This window comes from Marmota monax, unplaced genomic scaffold (assembly GCF_021218885.2).
Source record: "Marmota monax isolate L192 unplaced genomic scaffold, Marmota_monax_Labrador192_F-V1.1 WCK01_AAM20220418_F8-fsc00101, whole genome shotgun sequence".
In the NCBI taxonomy this organism is placed as follows: Eukaryota; Metazoa; Chordata; class Mammalia; order Rodentia; family Sciuridae; genus Marmota; species Marmota monax.
In genome coordinates, this window is record NW_026692786.1 from 2,798,548 (window position 1) to 2,822,044 (window position 23,497).

Below are 23,497 nucleotides of genomic sequence, written 5' to 3' on the forward strand. Positions count from 1 at the left end.
AAGTCTGGGAAGTTTTCTCATATTATTTCATTGAATAGACTGCTCATTCCTTTGGTTTGGAGCTCTGTACCTTCCTGTATCCCAATGAGTTTGGTCTCTTAATGTTATCCCATATTTCTTGGATGTTCTGCTCATGGTTTCTTAACAGTCTTGCTGAGCTGTCTATGTTCTTTTCCAGTTGAAAAATACTTTGTCTTCATTGTCTGATGTTCTATCTTCTAAGTGTTCTACTCTGCTGGTAGTATTCTCCATTGAGTTTTTAAGTTGGTTTATTGCTTCCTGCATTTCTAGGATTTCTGTTTGTTTGTTTTTTATAACCTCTATCTCCCTGTATAGTTGATCCTCTGCTTCCTGGATTTGTTTGCGTAATTCATTGTCGAAGTGATCTTTCATTGTCTGATTTTGCTGTCTAATGTCTTCCTTGATACTCCAGATCATCTGAAGCATGTATATCCTGAATTCTTTATCTGACATTCCATCTGCTGCAGCTGTTACCTCTTCTAAAGTTGCGTTGACCTGCATTGCTTGTGGTCCTTTCTTTCTTTGTCTTTTCATACTGCTTGTGTATCTTTCCTGCAGGCGCGGGCGGCGGCTCTGCTCTCTCCTTATTCCAATTGGGGTGTCGTGGCTACCACGCCGGCAGGTCACTGGGCCTGTTCTGGGCGCTGGCGGCGGCTCTGTTCTGCCCCTACTCCAATTGGGGTGACGAGTCTGTCGTACCGGCAGGCCACCGGGCCTGATCCGCCGGTCGGTTGCAGGTTTGCCTACCCTGCAGGCGCGGGCGGCGGCTCTACTCTGCCCCTACTCCAAATGGGGTGACGTGTCTGTCGTACCGGCAGGCCACTGGGCCTGTCCCGCTGGTCGGTCGCAGATCTGCCCACCTTTCGGGCACGGGTGGCGGCTCTGCTCTGCCTCTACTCCAATTGGGGTGTCGTGACTACCCCGCCTGCAGGCCGCTGGGCCTGTTCCTGGCACGGGCGGTGAATCTGCTCTGCCCCTACTCCAATTAGGGTGGTGTGTGTACCACGCCGGCAGGCTCCTGGGCCTGATCCGCCGGTGTGTCGCAGGTCTGCTTACCTTGGAGGCGCGGGCGGCGGATCTGCCCTGCCCCTCCTACCACGCCTGCAGACCCCTGGGCCTGATCTGCAGGTTGGTCACAGGTCTGCTCACCCTGCGGGCACGGGTGGCAGTTCCGCTCCGCCCCCACTCCAATTGGGGTCACGTGGCCACCACACCGGCAGGGCCTGATCTGGGCGTGGGAGAAGGATCTGCTCTGCCCCTACTCCAGTTGGGGTGACGTGTGTACCACACTGGCAGGCCACTGGGCCTGACCCGCCAGTCTGTGACAGGTCTGTTTACCTTGCAAGCGCGGGCGGCGGCTCTGCCCTGCCCCTCCTACCACGCCCATGTACCACTGGGTCACGGGTCTGCCCACCTTGCGGGTGCGGGTGGCAGCTCCGCTCCACCCCCTCTCCAATTGGGGTCACGCGGTCACCACGCTGGCGAGCCGCTGGGCCTGCTCCGGGCGCTGGCGGCGGCCCGGCTCCTCCCCTCTGGCTCGACGACAAATTGAGGAGACTCGGGTGTCTGTGCCTCACCCCCCCTACCAGGAGACCAACTGTTTCTGTCGCCGCTGGTATTGATGAAGTTCTCTCCTCCGCCGCTTTCTGATGACATCAGATCTCCGCCATGTTGGTATCCTATGCGAATGGCAGCATTTCGTTCCCCTTGCCAGGCAACCAAAGCAACGGGTGAGTCCTGACCGGCCCTCAGCAGGACCCGGACCGAGAAGCAGTTTCCGTGGGCTCCTAGCCCTGGGCCAGGGCAGTTCCGGGAGCTGGAACTCGGCCGCTCCGTGCTCGGCGTAAGCTCCGATAAGAGTAGGCTCCAAGAAGCAGTCCCCGCGGGCTCAGTTCCGGGAACCGGAATTCGGCCGCTTAGTGCTTGGTGTATGCTCTGATAGGAGCAGGGTCCAAGAAGCAGCCTCCGCAGGCTCCCCAGCCCTGGGCCAGGGCGGTTCCGGGAGCCGGAACTCGGCCGCCCCGCGCTCGGTGTTCGCTCCGATAAGATCAGGTTCTAAGAAGCACCCAGGCACTGAACCCTAGCAATCTGTCTGCAAGCCGCAGGCGAATGGCAGCCTGAAATTACCTGTTCTATGGCTGAATGAGCTGCGGTCCGTCGAAAGCAGGGATGGTGACGTCAGCTTTCCAACATGGTGGCTGCTGGCCTCCTCTGTGGTCTGACCGGTGTGGAGAACCGAGATGGACCGCTTCCTTCCCCCGTCTCGAACCCAGAATTCAGCCCTGAGTACGGTGCTTGCACGGCTGGCAGAAACTGCAGCGCTGTATCCCTGCGTCGCTATCTCCTCGTTTCCCAGCACGCGCTGCAGACTCTAGCCGCGGGGCGATTTGCTGAATAAGCAGTGTTACGCTCCGTGCGACAAACCTCTCACGTTTGAGTCCCCGTAGCCGATCCTCGTGTGATGGAAATCCTTCCTCCAGGTTCCGGAGCACCCCACTATTGCTGGAAATTCCTAACAAGATAGCCTTTAGCCGTCCTGACTTGTCATACTCCCACACAGTGAAGCAGCACACGGGGGCAATGCACTCCCCTCGCCGCCATCTTCCTCTCCCTCAACTCTATGCTTTTTAAATTAGCAATGACTGCTGGGTGCAGTGGCACATGCCAGCAATTCCAGCAACTCGGGAGGCTGAGGCAGGAAGATTGCAAGTTCAAGGCCAGGATGAGGCTGGAAGATCACAAGTTGTTCGAGGCCAGGCCCAGCACCTTGGTGAGACCCTAATCAACTTGGTGAGACCCTGTCTCTAAATAAAAAAATATTGGGGAAAAAAAAAAAGGTTGAGGATGTGGCACAGTGGTTAAGTGGGTTCAATCCCCAGTACCAAAAAAAAAAAAATTAGCAACGAAATCTAGTTATATACCCTAAAACTGGAACATGGCTGGGCACACTCACACATGCCTGTAATCCCAGTAACTCAGGAGGCTGAGGCAGGAGGATTGCAAGTTTGAGGCCAGCCTCAGCAACTTAGTGACCCCTTGTCTCAAAATAAATTAAAAAGGCTTGGGATTATGGGGCTGGGGTTGTGGCTCAGCCATAGTGGCTCGCCTAGCATGCGTGAGGCACTGGGTTCAATCCTCAGCACCACATAAAAATAAAGAAATAAAGTACTGTGTCCAACTACAACTAAAAAATAAATATTGAAGAAAAAAAAAAAGGCTTGGCCTTATAGCTGAGTAGTAAAGCATCGCTGGGTTCAATCCCTAGTAAAAAAAAAAAAAAAAAAAATTTGTTTTTTTTAAGGAGCGGAGAGAAGACAAAAGAAGAGGGGAGGCCATAAATTGTTGCTGAAGGTAGAACAGAAGAGCTGGGAACAGAGAAGGTCCCTAGTAGGCCCTGAGCAGGGCTGAGGTTGCCCAGGCATGGGCAGGAAAGGGTGGGAAAGGGTAGATCTCAGGCCTATTTGGTGGGTAGATAGTAGCCCCCTCTAAGACAGAAAGAGAACAGATTGGGAAAGGCACAAAGTTATGATTCTTTGGCCACAATGGCCTGTGTCCCATGCATGGCCTCAGCCCTACTTCCTGTCTCATCAAATTCAAATAGCCCACAGGGGACCCTGAATACCATGCCCAACCCCAACCCAGCCTCTTTCTGTGTAGCCAAACCCTTCCCATCTTTCAAACAGAAGCCCTTGATCTGCCTGTTACACCCCCTCCACTATCTACATCTTCCAAACTTTGCAAGCGATGACCACCATAGAGTGCTGTACACATCTACATCTTGGTCCCCAAGAAAACTCTCCATTCCTAGAAAACTGGGTTTTTGTCATCTCTCCTAATTGAAAGTCCAGCCCAAAGCTACAAGGCCTAGTCAAGATCCTGGGCCATGGGGGGCAGGATATACATACCAGCAGCTGGCCTGTTTCAAGGTCCCAAGTCCTCACTGTTTTGTCATAGGATGCTGCAATAATTCTAGAAATAAAATGACAAACATTGGGCCTTAACCACAGAGACAATCAGGCCTGTGGTTTCTACGAGGACTTTTTCTTCTTTTTATAATTTAGGACCAAGATTGCAAATAATACAAGAATCTTTCAAAAGATGCTCCATGAGCCCCACTGGGGAGTAGTGTGTTCCCATTCAAAACAGAGACAATCTAATATTACCAATTATCTTCTGTACTCCTTCAGCCAGCCAGATACGTACTTTTATATTTAAGGCTTTAAAAGTAGCATTTCTTCTGTTCTGTAATTTACAACATCCTTCTAAGAAGATCTTTATAATTCATAAGGACCACTCACTTCCCTCTCTGCTCATGTCTTTTTACAGGAAAACGCATTCATAGACAGCTGACTTTGTTTTGAAATATTTTATTGTACATTTAGCTAAAAACAAATGTACTTTTGTCTCCTTATATTCCACATTTCTGTGGCAAAGTTTGTCTCTATAAAATCCTATGAAACGTAAATCCCATTCTAGTTATTTTATTAGTATACCAGTTTCAGAGCTGCTACTCAGGATAAAATCTAAGCCATTTTAAAGCAAGTATTCTTGACTGTTAAAGGCTCACCTCCCATTTCTCACATCCATGTGAATAGATTTACGCAAACATATCCCTGAAGCTTTCCTCTTGTGAGCCACTGCTTCCTATCCCTGACCCTTCCCAGATGACAGCTCATGCTTTCCTAGGCCCCAGTTTCCCCTGAAAAATAAGAGCCTTGACTAGATTGCTAAGGCCCCTTGCAGCTGCCACAGTCTCCATGTGACTACAAGGCCAGACAGGTTTAATGATTCACTGAACTCCTTCAGAGTCATGTTCACAGCTGAGAGTTATTATAGTGACAGACACAAAGCCAAACCAGCAAAGAGAAAGGAGCTTGGGGTGACGTCCAGAGAACACAGTCTAGGTTTCCATGAAGAAAATTCAGAATGGATTAACCACAATAAATGTTCTCTTTTAAGTGCTTTAAGTTTTCAATGTGCTGTCACATCCACTTGATTTCTCACAACAAAAGAGTAGATACCTTGAGCCCCAATAAGGGAACATAGTTGTGTATTTGCTTTAAAAATTTTTAAAACAACATTGTCACTGTCATGTCTGTACAGTGGGCTGCTGGCTACCTCTCACTTTTCCTGCCCAGGGTAAACAAGAGGAAAGGTTACCTTCTGCTGTCAGCTGTGATGCTGCACTCTGTAACAGGAGCTGAGGGCCCTTCCTCAAAATCCCGAATCACAGATCCGTCCATGGCATCCTCAAATCAGCAGGAGAGAGAGGAGAGAGAGTGGTCACAGCTATGTTTGCTGAAGTCATGGACTGAGGTCAACAGCAGCCTTTAGCTTTCCTACTGGTCTCTATGACTCTCACTCAGTTCCAAAGATCAAAAGGACTTTCCAACACCTCCCTGATCCTGAGCAGAAAGGATGCCCTTGCCTTGCATGGCATCCCCTAATACTTCCCTATTGCTCCACACACACCAGATGGGCACTGGCCACTCTTGAAGCAGAAAGGCAAACAGATAATATTCTCATTATTTACTGGCTAAAAGGCTTTGCAGAATCTAGCAATATCTTTCAAGAACTTTCTTTTTAAATATTATGTCCTTTGACCCAACATTTCTACTCTAAGAGGGCCCTCCTAACAAAATGAACATATTTGTGGTCAAATAAGTATGCATAAAAAGGTTCATCCATGATTGGGGATATAGCTCAGTTGTAGAGGGCTTGCCTAGCATGCATAAGGCCCTGGGTTCAATCCACAACAGGAAGGAAGGAAGGAAGGAAGGAAGGAAGGAAGGAAGGAAGGAAGGAAGGAAGGAAGGAAGGAAGGAAAGAAGGAAAGAAAGAGAAAACAAGTTCAACTCAGCAAGACCCTGTCTCTAAATAAAATATTTAAAAAGGCTGGGGATGTGTCTCAATGGCTAAGTGCCCCTGTGTTCAATCCCTGGTATCAAAAAAAGGAAGAAGAAAAAGGTTCGTCTTGCATTGTAGGTAATGTGTGATGCAAAAATAAGGCAAGAGTCTGGGAGTCCATCTAAATGGGAATGGCTAAAATAATCTGTGGTGGTACATGCCTGCAATCCCACTACACAGGAGACTGAGACAGGAGGGTCTTGCAAATTTAAGGCCAGCCTGGGCAACTTAAGGAGACTCTGTCTCAAAATGAACAAACAGAAATGTAGCCTGCCCAATAGGGGAGCATTGACAACTGCTGACAATTATGCTGAAGGTCAGTAATGACGGAATATGATGAGAGCAAAGCAGGGTACCAGAGTAGAAGGGTATCTGTGGTAGCAAAGACAAAATATTTTTAATAACATATGTGCCAACAGGTTTTTAGGATAAAAAGCAGGGGAAGAGGTTACAGGGAGCCCCATTGACACAAGTTATTGGTAAGACATGACTCACTTTTTTTGTTTTCTTTTTATATTTCCTTTTTTAAAAAAATGACTAACTAGAAAGGTCTTGCATTTGTTATGTAAAATAATGGTGCCAGGGTGTAGGAATTTTTCAGTCTGAAAAAGGCAGGTCTGTAATCTGTAACATCACTCCCAGGATATATAAAGACCACTTAGCATCAGGACTCCAAGGCCTTCTGGTAAGGGACTTTGTTAGGGGAACAGGTTTAATGATTCACTGAACTCCTTCAGAGTCATATTCACAGCTGAGAGTTATTACAGTAACAGACACAAAGCCAAACCAGCAAAGAGAAAGGGGCTTGGGGTGAAGTCCAGAGAAAACAGTTCAGGTTTCTAAGAACTTCTGAGAAGTGGCTAGAAAGTACTCAGTTCCTCCAGCAACAAGTTGCAACAACTTGTATGAGGTGTTGTCTTCCGGGAGAGGGCTGATCACATAGGAACTCTCTGCCTAACACACACCCAACTTCCAGACTTCCAGAAGAAAAGCAGCTTGTACAAGCAGTCAAGGGGAGTGAGCCAGCCTTGCCATTTGGAGAAACCTCATATGATTATAGGGAACTGTTCACCTATCAGGTTCCTAAATGTAAGTCAGCGGCAGCCTTGCCAAGACTAGCAGCCCCAGGCCTGCTATGTGAATGCTTTGCTGCACAGACCCAGGCCTCAACTCCTATTCTAGAAAACCCGAAATAACCGGGTCATTTCAGGTGATCCTAGAAGACCCTACTCAAAGCCCAGTGAAAGGAAAGGACATCAGAGGTTTCAAAGTGAAATGTACCAAGACAGGTCCATCCAAAGCTGGTAACCTGGGCTTAAGAGTCTAATGGCCCAGGAAAAAAAGGGCTAGTAATGACAGCCTGGAATCCAGCTTCCCTGGCTGGTATGTTGCTCTACGGGGATATATATGTTTGTTTGTTTGTTTATTTCTGTGAACTAAGGAAATGATAACTGTGGGGCCTGGAACTGAGAGACGCCCACGGAGCCTGGAGAGGGCCCCCTATCAACTAAGAGCATTACTAGAATGAATGGGTACTATAGGGCCGTGCGGGTTCAGTACTTAACAGTGACACCCCATGGCCAAGAGGAAGAATAGAGTTATGGACTGAAAAGCCTGCTCTCTTCACTTGGCATTGGGAAGCAGGATTCCAAACGCCAAGTGAAACCTGTGGATTCAATTTAAGGGGGAATACTAGTCAGATTTTGAATGATTGGGGAGGAAGAGGCTATAATAAATTGGAAACATCAAGGAGATGTGATAATATGAGTAGCTCAAGTGTACTATGGATATATATTCAGTATTTCTATGTGGCCCCAATTTTATAAATAAATATATATAAAAAAATACCCTCCAGCAATTTCAGAGCAGATAACTCTGGGGTCATGAAATAATGAGTTTTTGTGTTTTATGCATTTTCTGTAATAAAATCATATTACGTATATGAGAAAAACTACCAAACATATTTTTTATGTTTTAAAATATATTTTACTGTGCTCTAAAGAAAACACAGTAATAGTAAAGAAATAATATCATAATTATGCAAATGAATTATCTATCCTACTTCTAGAAATCTACCCAAACTTATTTTTTTAATGACAATAAAGAAAAGTGCCAATATATTTTGAGGAATATTGGAAATGGAATGAAGGGTGACTTTCTTCCCTGGTTTCTTCATATGGACCTTCCAAATTATTCACAATGATCTCACATTCAAAAAAAAAAGGGCTTTGAAAGATGAAGTTAGGCTGAGGATATAGCTCAGTTGGTAAAGTGCTTGCCTCACATGAACCACAAGACCCTAGGTTCAATCCCCAGCACCATAAAAAAAGAAAGAAAGAAAGATGAAGTTAGATGTTCGGGTGCTGGCTGGAGTCAAGATTCTGTGAATAGAGAAGGTGGTTGTGTGCAGTAATGGCTTTATCCTCTTCAGAGGGAAAGAGGGTACAGGATGAGGGCAGAGGTTGAGGCAGGGAGAGCCACAGCTGGGGGGAAGAAAATAGGGAAAAGAAAAACAATGGGAAGTGAAAGAGCTCCTGGGAAGGGGCAATCAATGGGGCCAGCCAAGTTAGGAAGCCCTAGGGAGAGCTGGCAGTGGTGGGGTTAGAGGGGAAGATGTAAGGAAGGCAGAGGACAAGAGCCTCAGGATGCTCAGCCTGCCTGGAGATGGCAGCAGAGTGGGTAGGCAAGTGCAGTGGCGAGGGTAAGGTGCTCGGACATGTTTCCTGAGATAGGAAGAAGGATGGTTTGTGAGAAAGAGGAGGACATTTGAGGTAGCAAATGTAGAAGTAACTGCCTGTGGGTGGGGGATGGAAAAGGCAAGGAGCAAGGGCAAGTAGGCCATGGTGGGGAACAAAGGATATCTCCATGAATGGTCCCTAATTTGGGGACAACAATCAGAGTGGAAACAGGTAATATGCATTGATGGAGATAGGAGCCCTTTAGCCAAAACAGAGAGGGACACTATGACTGAAATGGAAGAATCTGTAGATGGTAAAGCAAAACACATATTTGGAAAGTTGCTATGCCCCCTATCCTAGGTGATGACAAGATCAGGGATTCCCTTGTCCCCAGTGTATTTTGGTCACCCTAAGGATTAGAAAAGTGTTTAAGGGTCCTTGAGAAAGTCACAGTTTTCCCAAGGAGATCATGGGCTCTGGGGACAGGGATTTTTACGGGGCAGCTACAAAAGGAGGCAGTGGCAGTCTGATGGGGTCTGTGAGCTAGGCAAGCCTGTGGCAGCCCCGAAACACAGCTGGTCCTGAGATTTGAGAGACTCAGGAAGGCCCAGGAAGTCATGTAACTACCTAGGGTTACAGAGCTGGTAGGTCCTAAATTGGAGTCTGAACCAGCTTGTAAAGTCCTCAAACCTTCCATCAGGTCAACCTGGCCTTGGTACCCCCAGATGACAGAAGATGTTCCTCTGTGGTTATCTGTAGAGTCAGGAGATTTTGGCTACCCAGTTACCCAAAGCAGAACCAGGGAACCAGCCTTGATTCTCTCCACCATTCCCCTTCCTGCTGAAGCCAGAAGACAATAAAACTCAGAACTGACTGTCCTCCCCCATGGATCACAGCCCCAGCCACACAGCCATCTCTAATTTGCCCCCTGACGGCCACTGCCATCCTGCAACCCTGCTTCCTCCTCACCCACTCCTCACTAAACAGCAATGCCTTCAAAAAAAAAAAAAAAAAAACCTGTGCAGATCTTCTAGCATGTCCACAAAAGTTCTGGAAGGGCTCCAAGTGGTCACCTCTCTGCAACCTTGCCTGAACATCACACCCTCATCCCTTGTGCCCCTGCCTCTTACACTTTGGGGTGCTGATCTGTACTCAGACCTACCTCTCTCAACCACCTCTCATGGACAGGTCCCAGGCCTGGCCATATTTCTGTCCTCTATGACAACCCAGACCTGGCCATACAGTCTCTGTGGTTGAAAGAGGAGACCCAGAGAAATAACAGCTCAGAAACCTCAGGTAGTACCCAGGCACAGCAGAACCACCCTCAAAAAAGCTGGGAGTTCTAAGTCTAGTGGTCTCATCCCCTGCTCTCAGAGCATCCAGATTCATAGACCGGCCTAAGCTACACTGACTTCTCTTTCTGGTTACTTGACACTAAGGCAGGTTCCTCCTTCTTCTTCTTTTTCTTCTTCTTCTTCTGTTTTTTAATATTATTTTTTAGTTGTAAGTGAACACAATATCTGTATTTTAATGTGGTGCTGAGAATCAAACCCAGTGCCTCATGCGTCCTGGGCAAGTGCTCTACCTCTGAGCCACAACCCCAGCCCCTAAGGTTCTTCCTTCTTGCAACTCTGTTCAGAAGGCCTTTACAAATCTTGGGATCCTTAAGTGTCAGGAAACAGTACTGCAGAACTCTTCATAAAAGGTACCTAATCTTAGTTGCAGGAGAACCTAACACAGAGCCACCTACCCACAGTTTCACAGTGCGATCATAGGAGCCACTGAGGAGCTTGGTGTCGTTCACGCAGAAGTGGCAGGAACTCACAACATGGTCATGCCCGCTCAGAATTTTAAATGGGATCTGAAAAAAAGGATAGACCACATAAGTTTAAGAAGGTTGTAGGAGCTGAGTTCAGTGGTACATGCCTGTAATTACAGTGGCTCAGGAGGCTGAGGCAGAATGATCGCAAGTTTAAAGCCAGCCTCAGCAACTTAACAAGGCCCTAAGCACCTTAGTGAGAACTTGTCTCAAAAAATAAAAACAGCTGAGGATGTGGCTCAGTGATAAAGCACCCCTGGGTTCAATCCCTAGTACCATAAAAAAAAAAAAAAAATGTTACAGGATACAAGGTCAATATATCAAAAAACAATTATATTTCTAACCACAATACATGAGCAAAATAAAACATTCCAAACAAAAAACATTTGTAAAATCATCAAAAAGAATATATAAGAATTGACTGAACAAAGAAAATATAAAACCTACACTCTGAAAAAAAGATATTATTGAAAGAATTTAAAGACGATCAAAATAAATGGAAAGACACACCATGTTCATAGATGGGCAGATATGATGTTTTTAATATGACAATATTCTCCAAAATGATTCAACACCATCCAAATTCTAAGCTGACTTATTTGTAGAAATTGCTAAGCTGATTCTAAAACTTTTATAGAAATTCAGGAGAACCCAAATAACCAAGACAATCTTAAGAATAAAGGTAAAGAAGGGCTGGGGATATAGCTCAGTTGGTAGAGTACTTACCTCGTATGCACAAGGCCCTGGGTTCAATGCCCAGCACCACAAAATAAATAAATAAATGTAGAGGACTAGAGGACTCACATTTTCTAATTTCAAAACTTACTACCAAGCAACTGACCAAGACAGCATAATAATGGCATAAATACAGAACTACAAATAAATGAAATATAACTGAGAATCCAGAAAGAAACATTTAATTTTTATAAGGGTGTCAAGACAATTAAAAAGAGACAATAGCCTTTTTTAGCAGTTTTTGCTGAGACAAATGGCAAGAGAACAGGGTTGGACCTTTACCTCACACCATCTATTAAAACAATCTCAAAGTGAATCAAAGACTCAAATGTAAGAGTTAAAACTATGACTCTTACAAGAAAACAAGTGTAAATGATTTTTGCATTAGGCATAGCGTCTTAGATATGACACCAAAACACAAGCAATAACAACAAAAATAACAGGGTGGACATTAGCAAAATGAAAAAAAATTGTGCTTTCAAGCACAATTTCAAAGAGAACTGTCACTTCAGTAGTACATATAATAAAATTGGAAGAATATAGAAGTTAGCATGGTACCTGCACAAGGATGACATGCAAATTCATGAAGCATTCTGTATTTTTAATGATCAAATCTTTGTACAATATATTTAATATGACAATATTCTCCAAAATTATTCTAAATTCTACTTTTCTACTGACATTTCTAATTCTAGTGTAAATATTTATCAATAAAGAATTAGTTTTTTTAAAAGCATACCATCAAAAAAGTGAAAAAAATCACATAATGGGAATTTTTTAGTTTTATTTTTTGGTACTAGGGATTGAATCCAGAGGCACTCTCCCTTTGAATTGTATCCCCAGCTCTTTTATTTTTTATTTTGAGACAAGATGTCACTTAGTTGTTCTGTTTGGCTGTGAATTTTCGATCTTTCTGCCTCAGTCTCCTAAGTTGCTGGGATTACAGGAATGTGCTACCATAATTGGGAATAATATATATGATAGGGGACTTGTATCTGGAAAAAAATAAATATTTATTATTATTATTATTATTATTATTTTGTGGTGCTGGGGATTGAACTCAGGGCCTTATACATGCAAGGCAAGCACTCTACCAACTGAGCTATACCCACAGCCCTGGAATATATTAAGAACTCTTACAACTCATCAATAAAAAGACAAATACCACAAAAAAAAAGTAGGCAAAAGAGCCAGGGATGTAACTCAGTGATACAAGATTTTCCTAGCATGAATGATACTCTGGGTTCAATGCCCAGAACAGAAGAAAAAAAAATAGCAAAAGATCTGAACAGACATTTCTCCAAAGACATGCCAATAGTTGATAGTATATGAAGAGACTCTCAACATCATTAGCCATTAGGAAATGAAAATGAAAGCCATAGTGTGATACCATGTCACACTAATTAAGGTAGCTGTTGGCCAGGGATTTGGAAAAATGGAAACTCACATTGCTGGCAGGAACACAAAGTGGTACAGCTATTTTGGAAAATAATTTTGCAGTTCTTCAGAAAGTGAAATTTGTGAATTAAAATATGACCTAGCAATTTCACACCTAGGTGGAGACCCCATAGAAATGAAAATATCCACACAAAAAAATGTGTGTGCCAAAAATGTTCATGGCAGCATTATTAATGCATTAAGTGGGAACAACCCAGATATCCAGCAAGTGATGAATGAATAAATAAAATTTCATGCCAATATTATAGTTTGGATGTGAGTTGTCCCCAGAAGCTCACGTGGGAGACAATGCAAGAAGCTTTGGAGGAGAAATGATTGAGTCACAGCCTTAACTATGACAGTGAATTAATCCCTGGTGGGATTAACTGAGTGGTAACTGAAGACAGGTGGGGTGTGGCTAAAGGAAGTGGTTCATTCAGCCTATGGTTATGAGTTATATATTTTATATCTGGAGAGTGGAGTCTCTCTCTGCTTTCTGATCACCATGTGAGCTGCTTCCCTCTGCCATACTCTTCCACCATGATATTCAGCCTCTCCTTGAACCTGGAGGAATGGACTTTGGCTGTCTATGGACTGAGACCTCTGCAACCATGAGCCCTCAAACTTTTCCTCCTCTACAGTTGTACTGGTCGGGTCTTTCAGTCACAGCAGTGAAAAAGCTGACTAAAACAGCCATACAATGGAATATTATTTGGCAAAAAAAATAAATAAGTACAGATGCATGCTACAATGTGGATGAACCACTAAAAATTTAGGCTAAGGAAAAGAATAATAATAAAAAATATTAAAAAATAAAAGAATAATAATCTTTTATTCATAAAAGACCACCTGTCACTTGATTCTCTTACTATGAGAGGTCTAAGATAGGTGAATCTATAAAGACGAAAAATAGATTGGTGGTTGCCATAGCTTGGGAGGATGAGCTGTGGTAAAAGGGAGTGACTGATAGCTGGTACAGGGTTTCTTGGAGAGAGATGGAAACATTTTAGAATTGTTCGTGGTAATGGCTGGTGTGAAGAAAGATAGAACAATGAGATGAGGGGTTTGGGCTCCGCTTCAGGAAAGCAGACATGCTCAGACTAAGTCCGAGGAAGCGTAGAGCGTGGGTGGCACGCAGGGTTGCGGGTGACTCCGCAGGGTTGCGGGTGACTCCGCGGTGTGCGGAGAACAGCAGGACTGTGGAGATGCGGAGGACTAGAAGATACCCGCCTTCAGAAGGTATGGGAACACAGGGATAAGGGAACTCATGGGATCCGCCACCAGAGGGCATAAGCAAACCGTGGGAGGTGGCGGACGAGAGTCCTCTCCGCACAAGAATCCTGGTTTCCCCAGTAAGCTGTGGCCCGGGAATCCCAGGGACACCCAGCATCTCCACCAGTTGGCCCTGCCACAGCAGTTTCTGAGCTTTTCCCCTCCAGGGATGCTGCTGACAGGCAGAGGACAGTGGCTGGAGAAACCAGGTGGGTCACCCATAAGTCACTTGCTGGCCTGCGCGCCCTCCCTACCCATGGGGGCCTGGTCACTGCCCCCACCCCAGGGGTGGTTCTGACCTTGGAGAGGGGCTGGTGGTCGCCCCAGAACCTTTCCTCTGACATTATCTCCTGTTTCACAGGCTTCTGCGGAGCCTCCTTGTCCAAGGCCAGGGGATCGAGAGAGGCCAGCAGCCGGCTGTGGTATATATCCGGGATGGACAGCTTGAAACGGCGCTTGGCTCTCGCCACATAAGTAGCCCCAGGCATCTTGAGAGGCCAGTGCATTCCCGGAGGAACCGACCTCTTCCAGTCCTTGCTTATGGGTTTTGGGGAACCTGGCCTCCTGGAAGCCATCTCTGGACCTAACCCGCTGGTGGCCACCCATAGGCCTGGCCAGAACGGTAGCAACACGCGCGCCTCAGGAGGCCGCTCGACTCACGAGCTACGCTGCTGGCCGCCTACTCACCTGCAGAGTGAAAATGGTTCCTCCCACCGCACAACACTGCTACCCCTAGAAAAATGGAGTCAGGCTCTGGGCATAAGAGGAAGGGGACAGAGCATGCAAATTTAATAACCAATCTTTGTGCCCTCATTTTAGTGACACCAACTCTAGCTCCCTGTCAAAGAGGGATTTCTGTGTCCTTTGCATGCATAGGAGCTCCTGGGCTCATCCACTTCGTGTCTGTCAGTTGACAGAGAAATGATCAATGAGTTATGGAATGGCCCCTGGACAGAATGCATGCAGCTGTTAGGGGAGGGTTCATACAGTTTATAAGACTTAAGGGAAAGATCTGTCACAAGGTCAAAGGGAAATGCTGCCTGTAGTCAGATAATAGTTGCCTCATGGCTAAAAAAGACTGGATGGAATTAGTCCAAAATATTGAAGGCTGTTACCTCTGGGTGGTAAAACTAGAACTGATTTTTTCCCCCTTCTTTCTCCTTTTATGGTTGTTCTGATTTATGAGGCTAATTTCATAATGTAAAAACCTCTGCATTTGGCTTTTTCTCCACCCTGCTCCTACCATGCTAGGGCTGGAACCCAGGGACACTTTTATGTTAGGCAAGCACTGAACCACTGAGCTGCACTTTGCTTTCTGAAAAGGTTTCTCGTGGGTACACATGAGGTGGCCTCAGAGCAGGGACCCAAGGGCTACCAGGGCAAGGACCTGGAGCAGGCATGACTCAGGCTGTATGGGTGCACATCCTCCCATTCTGACTCCTTGCCTATCTTGAACACTTTAGTGACACCAACTCTGAGAAGATAAGGGCCCCAGCCAGGACCCTGGCTCTGTGCTGCTCCACTTCCAAAGAACCACCCCCCACACACCCACATCCTTCAGTATGTCCAAACTGACCTTACAGTGCTCAATTCTCTTCATAACAAAACTATGAGAAAGTCTTCATTTTTAATTTCTTTTTTAAAATTCCAGGAAATTAAAAACCCAAGAAGAAAATAGAAAAATGCCACTTTAATTAAACTGTTCAGTCTGAATTTTTCCCTCTGACACTAACTGAAGTTAAAAATAGAAATCAATTTCTACAACCTTTCAAGGCAGACTTTGAAATGGCAAGGTTTTAAAAATTATTTTACAGCAGGAATTTACATATAAATACAATCTGTACAATACATTAACTGAACAGTCAAAGAGTTTCCTTCATGGAGGAGATCTGATACTGGGACAGGCCAGGGCAGAATTCAATTACTGCCTTCTTAATGGGAGACATTTCAGTCTGAAAAGAAAACAGAAAAGAGAGAGAAGGTAAGTTAGAAATAAACTGAAAAAATGAAACAGCTCTGTGAGGGCTGAGAATTCCACACCTCACAGTGGAATGTCTCCACATAGAAAGCACAGGATGACCATTATAATGAAGCATAGCTTATTCTTATCTTAAACTGCTTCTTCTGTTACCCCCCAAATGTACAGAGACTCACTAACTCACATCTCACATTAGGACCTGTTTCTAAGAGCAACCTCTAATCCTGGTTTCACTTGCCACCTCAGCCATTGTATGGCCTTTAGAGAAGGAACTAAAGTATGTTTGCTTCAGGGGCAAAAGCTCCAAAATCTTCAGTCTTAAATCTCAATTTCATATATATAAAAATGTTTATGGCAACTCAGAGTAGGGCTGAGTCATACTGGTTCTAGGCCCCTGCTCTATGTAGAAAATCAAATGTCAGCTAAGTACAGTGATGCATGCCTGTAAACCCAGCAACTCAGGAGGCTAAGGAAGGAGGATCACAAGTTTGAAACCAGCCTCCACAACTTACTGAGACCCTGTCTTGAAATAAAAATAAAAAAGAAGGAGGTGAAGTTCAGGGTAGAGAAACCCCAGTACTAAAAGAAGGAAGGATAAAAGGAAAGGAGCTAAAATAAATCTTTTCTCTTTATAAGCTGATTATCTCAAGTATATGTTATAGTGATAGAAAGTTAACATATGTGTACATTTAGAAAAATCCAAAGACCTGAAGATGACTTTTTAACATCAATAGTACTTAACACATAGACATTGTTCTTCAGGTTTTGGTCTCAATATAGTAAAAGTTGTAGATGTTACTCAGCACATAGCTACTTGCCTATGTTTTCTGGCCCAGTCTACCACATGATCCTAATGGGCACTGAAGGGCTTCCATTTGTGCCCCTTCTATATGCAGGTAAAGTTCTGTAGAAATGATGTGCCAGATGACCAACATTGATCAACAGTGATATCAGGTATGGGTGAGATTATGTGGGCACATGACTTAACCTCCATGCTTGGCTCTCCCCATCTAAAGATGGGGTGACACAAAGTAGGGTGAAGATGAAATGAACTGGTACCTTCTTCCCTGTCAGTACTCACATAAAGGAGGAAAGGGAAACATGAATTGGCACAGCTACTTCAGAAGGCTTTGGATTCAATTTAAATGTTCACATCCTTTGTATTTTTGAACCATGATAATATGTTGTCCTTCCAAAAGAAATAAATGAGGCCAGGCATAGTGGCACACACCTGTTATCCCAGTAGCTTGGGAGGCTGAGGTAAGAGGATCATGAGTTCAAAGTCAGGTTCAGCAAAGCGAGGTGCTAAGCAACTCAGAGAGACCCTGTCTCTAAATAAAATACAAAACAGGGTTGAGTGGGCTGGGGATGTGGCTTAAGCGGTAACGTGCTCGCCTGGCATGCGTGCGGCCCAGGTTCGATCCTCAGCACCACATACAAACAAAGATGTTGTGTCCACCGAAAACTAAAAAAAAAATAAATATTAAAAAATTCTCTCTCTCTCTCTCTCTTTAAAAAAAAAACAAAAAACAAAAAACAGGGTTGAGGATGTGGCTCAGTGATTGAGTGCCCCTGAGTTCAATCCCTTGTAAACCACCACCCCCCCCCCCCCGCAAAAAAAAGAAAGAAATGAAAAAAAAAAAAAAGGCCTGGGGATATAGTTCAGTGGTAGAGCACTTGCTCAATGTGTACAAGGCCCTGAGTTCAATCTTTAGCAACACACACACACAGAACAAAAAGGTGGAACCTGCCTTTCCAGATAGCAATACTATAAGATCATAGTTATTTAAAAAGGCATAAATACAAAACAATTAAGAAATCTAAGCAGAAAATCCCCATGGGCACAGGGATTTACAAAAGGATCACTGATCTTAATGAGATAGAATTTTGGGTAGGGCTGAGGTGATCAGGGTTCACCCGGCTATTCCCCCCTTTATCCAGGGCCCATCGCTGGGCTGTGCTTCCCAGTGCTGGAGTGGCCAGGTGGGCCAGGCAGCTATTCTGGCCATGGGCTACAGATGGAAGTAAAATGTAGACTTTGAGGCAGGATCATAACAATTTCAGTGCCTTCCTCCAACCTGTCCCCCTCCTCTGAAGACCACATGGGCTCAAGAAGGAACAAGCTGGAATCTGGAGCAGCTTCCTCAATTGCCTTCATGCTTCACTATAGTAAGTCACTGGGACTTGGGGGTTGTTTTCAACTGAAGTTAGGTTACTCTGCTATGACTATGTATTCATTTTGGAAAAAAATAGGTAGTATGCCTTTCTTATTCTGTTCACACACACATGCAAAAAAATTCAAATAGATCAAAAACAAAACTACAAAAGCTTTCAAGTAGGGTTGAGGAAGTAGCTCAGTGGTAGGGCACTTGCCTGGCATAAGCAAGGCCCTGAATTCAATCCCCAGCACTATTTAAAAATAAAAAAAAAAGCATTAGGGTAGTGTGTATATGGCAGTGGGGTTACATGTGTGGGTATAAACTTTTTTTTTCTGTTCTTTGGTACTGGAGAAAGAAAGCTTCTTACCCCTGAGATACATCCTCAGTCCTTTTTATTCATTTTGAGACAGGATCTCACTAAGTTGCTGATGCTATCCTTGAACTTGCAATCCATCTGCCTCAGCCTCCTGAGTCACTTGGATTACAGGCATGTATCGATGTACCCAGCTAGTAGTGTATGTGCAAATTATATTTAATATACACACCTTGAGTTAAGGAAGGTCTTTTTAAAAAGATGATGTTGTAAAACAACAAAAACTGGTAAAAAAACAAGTAGTCCCAAAAGTAAAACTTCTGTACAACAAACTTAAAAGTAACATGTAATACACTAAAATACAAAGACTTAATATACAAAAATATTTTTTATTTTCTAAAAATCAGCAAAACAGTACTGGCAATGAAACAATCCAACAGAAAACAAATGATGAACAAAGGACATGAACAAGCTATTTACAAAAGAAAAAAAAAAAAACAGCAAAAGCTGAGAAACATGAAAACATGCTCAACCTTGATAAATGAGGAAATGCAAATTAAAATGAGAGATCATTTTTTACCCATCATACTGGCAAACATTTTTGTAACACTGGTAATTTTTGTAATCAATGTAGTAATCAAGTACTTTATTTAAATGAACATAGCCATTTTGGAAAGTACTTTGGCAGTATTTATTCATTATAAAGGTTCATACCCTACAAACCTATGTTATAAATATAAAATTATATTTATATTAAAAATGTGCACAGGGCTGGGGCTGCAGCTCAGCAGTAGAGCACTCGACTAGCACATGCGAGGCCCTGGGTTTGATCCTCAGCACCATATAAAAGTAAATAAATAAAGGTATTGTGTCCAACTACAACTAAAAAATAAATATTTTTTTTTAAATGTGCACAAAAAAATGTGTGAGTGTGGGCTGGGGCTGTAGCTCTGTGGTAGAGTGCTTGCCTATCATGTATGAGGCACTGGGTGGTTTGATCCACAGCAATATATATATATATGTGTGTGTGTGTGTGTGTGTGTGTGTGTGTATAAATAAAATATTGTGTCCATCTACAACTAAAAATATTTTTTTTAATATGTGAGTGTGACAACACACACAAAAATTGTGTGAGTGTTTATGTTGTATGGTTGCATAGAAATGTCTTGAAGGTTCACGTGAAACTAAGGATAGAGGTTACTATAGAGAAGGAGAGGTTTGGGGAATTGGTCAAGGACCCCCTTAAGTTTTATCTGTGAGGTCTGAATTTGCATATTAATAATATATTCACTTATTACTTATGGAATTAAATATTAAAACTTGTTAAAAAGCCTAGTGAATATACAAATTTCCCATTTCTGGTATTTGCTTCTAAGCAAACACATCAATTATTAAGTAAAGACCAACTGTCACCCACAGCCTACCGTCTCAGCAGCTCCTGGGGTGACAGGTCAGCGGTCCCTTCTTCGTCATTCTGGCTGTCACTGCTGTCAGTACTCTCAGAACTGCTACTTTTCTCTGATTTTTTATTCTTTTGCTTACTTTTGTGTTTGTGCTTCTTGTGTTTCTTTTTCTGGAAAAAAAAAAGAAAGAAAAAAAATGGGGAGACTGGAGGAGAAAGGGAAAAATATGTTTTTCTCCTTAATTTGGTGCGATGAAAAGCTAATTCATTGGGTGGGGGTGAAGCTCACACTTGGGAGAACACTTGACTAGCATGAGTGAGGACGTGGGCTTGATCCCTAGAGCCACCAGAAAAAAAGGCTAAATAACCCAGGCATTTGGTTGTTTGCTGGAATCAGTTAAAAACAAACAAAATCAAAACCCCTCATTTAGAGATTCAGAGTGAGCTTTGACCAAACACAGGCAGACAGAGCAGATAGCTGTGCATACTATCAACTATGCACACTGAAACGGCCAATCCTCTAATAACTGACACAGCAGAATCCAGCAGATAGGGCAGGACCCCCTCTTGAAACTTAGCTCCAAGCTTATTTGTGGTGACCTGCACCACCTCCCATGCACTTGACTGGTTCATTTTGTCATATGAAATGACAATGAGAAACTATACAATAGAACAGCAAGCAGCCGGGAAAAGTGCAGAGAAGAAACTGGCAGATCAATGAACAGCAGGGCACTGATATTTAACAAATAGGATTTGGTTTTCAAATCTGTCAGCACAGGTGTTTTTTTTTTTCTCTAATTGAGAACTTCAGTCATCCTCCATGCTCAGGAATCCCTTCCTCTGGTAGCCAGTAATGGAGCCGTTTCTAATGTGTTCAACTTCTGGGCCAGACCACACTGGCTACATAACTACATAATATCAACTTAGTTAAAAGGCTTAAAGAAGACATGGATATTAGACTAAGAGATGTCAGCAATAAAAGTACATGCTGCTGGAAATCAACTCAGGAGTTTCTGCAGGCTAGGCAAGTACTCCACCACTACCTTACACTCCCAGTCCTTTTTATATTTTTATTTTGTGATGGGGTCTCACTAAGTTGCCCAGGCTGGCCTGTAACTTGTGAGCCTCCTGCCTGGGCCTCCCAAGTAGCTGAGATTATAGGTGTGCACTACCACACTTGGATGCACCACTATTCTATCTATTCAAGCTTTCTTCACTTCAAATGGCAAAGTTACCAATTAAAATCATGATTTTTAATAATGTCAAAGTTGGGCTGGAGATGTAGCTCAGTTGCAGAGCACTGGCTAAGCATTCATGAGGTCCTGGGTTTAATCCCCAGTATCAGATAATAATAATAACAATGACAATGACAAAAATAGCTGAGGCTAGGGGTATAGCTCAGTGTAGAGTACCCCTGAGTTCAATCCCTAGTACCAATTAAAAAAAATTAAAACTGAATAAATTAAAATATGCTGCTCTTAAAGAAAAACAAAATTGTGAAAAGCTGAAAGTTTGCATTGAATGCCAACATTATTGTGAAGATGTAGAGAGACCTGTGTCCCTTATCTTGGCCAAGGAATATGCTCCTTGACTGGCTTTATATGGCATTCCAGAGGTTTCCCTGGACGCTAGAAGCAGCAATGGGAGACCCAACACCAACCCTGAGGCACCCAGAAGTATTCACCTTCTCTTTCTTTCGTCTGTGCTCTTTCTTAGTCTTGTGTTTTTCTTTGTTCTTTTTATGTTTCTCCTTTTGAGGTGTCTCAAGTTTCTGACGAGCATCTGAAACACAAATGTAATAAATGTGACTGGGAGAAAATAAAAAAAGTAAGTTCCTATATCCCTGAATTAGGTGTAGACAAAATGTTTAACACTGAAGCAGAACTATTTTTGATCCCTTTATGCCTCTCTGATAAAGAAACAGATCAGTACAACAGACTACAGTGCTATGTTCAGGAAGCTGCCAGAAACCTCAATATAAGACCTGTGCATTCCAATCAGTACCCTGCCATTGCCTTGTCTGCCAGGGGAACCTCAGATGAAGATAAAGCCAGACCAGAATGCCCAGAGTCTGTAAGTTTTTAACATTCTCAGGTGAGCTCAGAGGCAGACAGAGCTGAATCTTGGCTCTGCCGCCAGCTCTCCAAGTCTCCATCCCCTCATCTATCAAATGGGGATAGTAAGAGTCCCTATGTTCTTAGGAACACAGGGAGAATGAGATAGGACCTAGCACATGAATCCATAGTCCAGAATCTGGTACATAAATGTCAGCTCTTCATATTCATTCTCTCTTTACAAAAATTTTCCAAGAATTTATCTTAGAAGCAGAAGGAAGATCAGTGGAGTAAAAGTGAAAGAACAAAGAGAAGAGAAAAGGGGAGGAAAAAAGGAAGAACTGGGAAATTAAGTTGACCAGTTATGCTATGTGCATGTATGAATATATCATAATGCATTCCAATTTTATATATAACTATAATGTACCAATTAAAAATAAATAAATAAATGAAAGACCAATTGAGTAGCAGAATGGGGGAAGGGGGAAGGAGAAGGTGAGGAAAGGGGAAGTACTGGAGTATAAGAAAAAAATAAAATACTAGCATTAAAATAACAATGTGGGCGGGGCTGGGGCTCAGGGGTACAGCAGTTGCCTAGCATGTGTGAGGCATGGGTTCAATTCTCAGAGAGAGAAAGAGAGAGAGAGAGAAAGAGAGAAAGAAAGAGAGAAAGAAAGAAAGAAAGAAAGAAAGAAAGAAAGAAAGAAAGAAAGAAAGAAAGGTCCATTGACAATTTAAAAAATTTAAAAAAAAACATAATGTGTAGAATCATTAAAGCCAACTAAAAAATGGTGGGCACTATGGTGCACACCTGTAAACCCAGCAACTCAGGAGGCTGAGACAGGAGGATTCCAGCCTCAACAATTCAATAAGGCTGCAGATGTAGCTCAGTGGTAAAGCACCCCTGGGTTCAATCTCCAATAACAACAAAAAAAACCCACTAAAGATGGCCACATGCAGTAATTCACAATTGTAATCCCAGGACTTGGGAGGCTGGAAGATCACAAGTATGAGGCCAGCCAGGGCAACTTAGTGAGACCCTATCTCAAAATTTTAAAAAAGGGCACGGGTGTGGCTCAGTGGTAGAGCACCATGTGGCTCAGTGGTAGAGACTAGGGGTTCAATCCTTAGTCCCACAAAAAATAAATAAGAATAAAACAATAAAGAAGTTACGTGGGCCTAGATTTTCCACCTCCAGCCCAAAACATTTTCATTGATTGTTAATTTGCACGTAACCAAACCAACAAAAATTCACAATAGTAGAAGCAGGGCAAGTCATTAAATCAACTTTTTCCACCTACAGAAAAGTTTCAAGATGTTTCAAGAGTGTGAATATTTTCTAAACCCAGTTAACAAGTGCCTATAATTTTCTAAACTTACAGTTAGTCAAAGATTTCAAGCCGGGTACGGTGGCACACTCCTGTAATCCCAGTGGCTAGAGAGGCTAGAGAGGATGGACAATATTTAACTTCAGAAAGAACTAGTTTTATTTGCTACATTAGCTAAAATATAATTTTTTTTTTTTTTTTTTTTGTACAGAGGATTGAACCCAGGGGTGCTTTGCCACTGAACTATATTCTCAGCCCTTTTTATTTTTTTTTCATTTTGAGACAGGGTCTTGCTAAATTGCTGAGCATCATGAGTTCAAAGCCAGCCTCAGCAAAAGTGAGGCACTAAGCAACTCAGTGAGACCCTATCTCTAAATACAATACAAAATAGGGC

At 43.4% G+C, this 23,497-nt stretch overlaps 2 protein-coding genes and 1 pseudogene across 3 annotated transcripts in view; 1 reads left to right on the plus strand and 2 right to left on the minus strand.

The window, feature by feature from the left end:
- Positions 1 to 15,410, minus strand: part of Wdr88 (WD repeat domain 88) — a 47,535-nt gene extending 32,125 nt beyond the window's left edge. The window contains exons 1-4 of the mRNA XM_046447945.2: positions 14,169 to 15,410; positions 10,357 to 10,467; positions 5,182 to 5,270; positions 3,927 to 3,990 (exon numbers count right to left, since the gene is read on the minus strand). Of these exons, the coding sequence (XP_046303901.1) occupies positions 3,927 to 3,990; positions 5,182 to 5,270; positions 10,357 to 10,467; positions 14,169 to 14,444 (540 nt within the window). The 5' untranslated portion in view covers positions 14,445 to 15,410. The remainder of the gene's footprint in view (positions 1 to 3,926; positions 3,991 to 5,181; positions 5,271 to 10,356; positions 10,468 to 14,168) is intronic.
- Positions 11,663 to 11,763, plus strand: LOC124095047 (U6 spliceosomal RNA; annotated as a pseudogene).
- Positions 15,411 to 15,544: 134 nt separating the features above from the next.
- The window catches only part of Gpatch1 (G-patch domain containing 1), a 43,860-nt gene continuing 35,907 nt past the window's right edge, over positions 15,545 to 23,497 (minus strand). Inside the window, exons 18-20 of one of the 2 annotated variants that reach the window (XM_046447943.2) lie at positions 21,406 to 21,503; positions 19,744 to 19,892; positions 15,545 to 15,821 (exon numbers count right to left, since the gene is read on the minus strand). In XM_046447943.2, the coding sequence (XP_046303899.1) occupies positions 15,791 to 15,821; positions 19,744 to 19,892; positions 21,406 to 21,503 (278 nt within the window). In that variant the 3' untranslated portion in view covers positions 15,545 to 15,790. Of the gene's footprint in view, positions 15,822 to 19,743; positions 19,893 to 21,405; positions 21,504 to 23,155; positions 23,220 to 23,497 lie in introns of those variants that run through there. The other variant, XM_046447944.2, reaches the window with a different exon arrangement.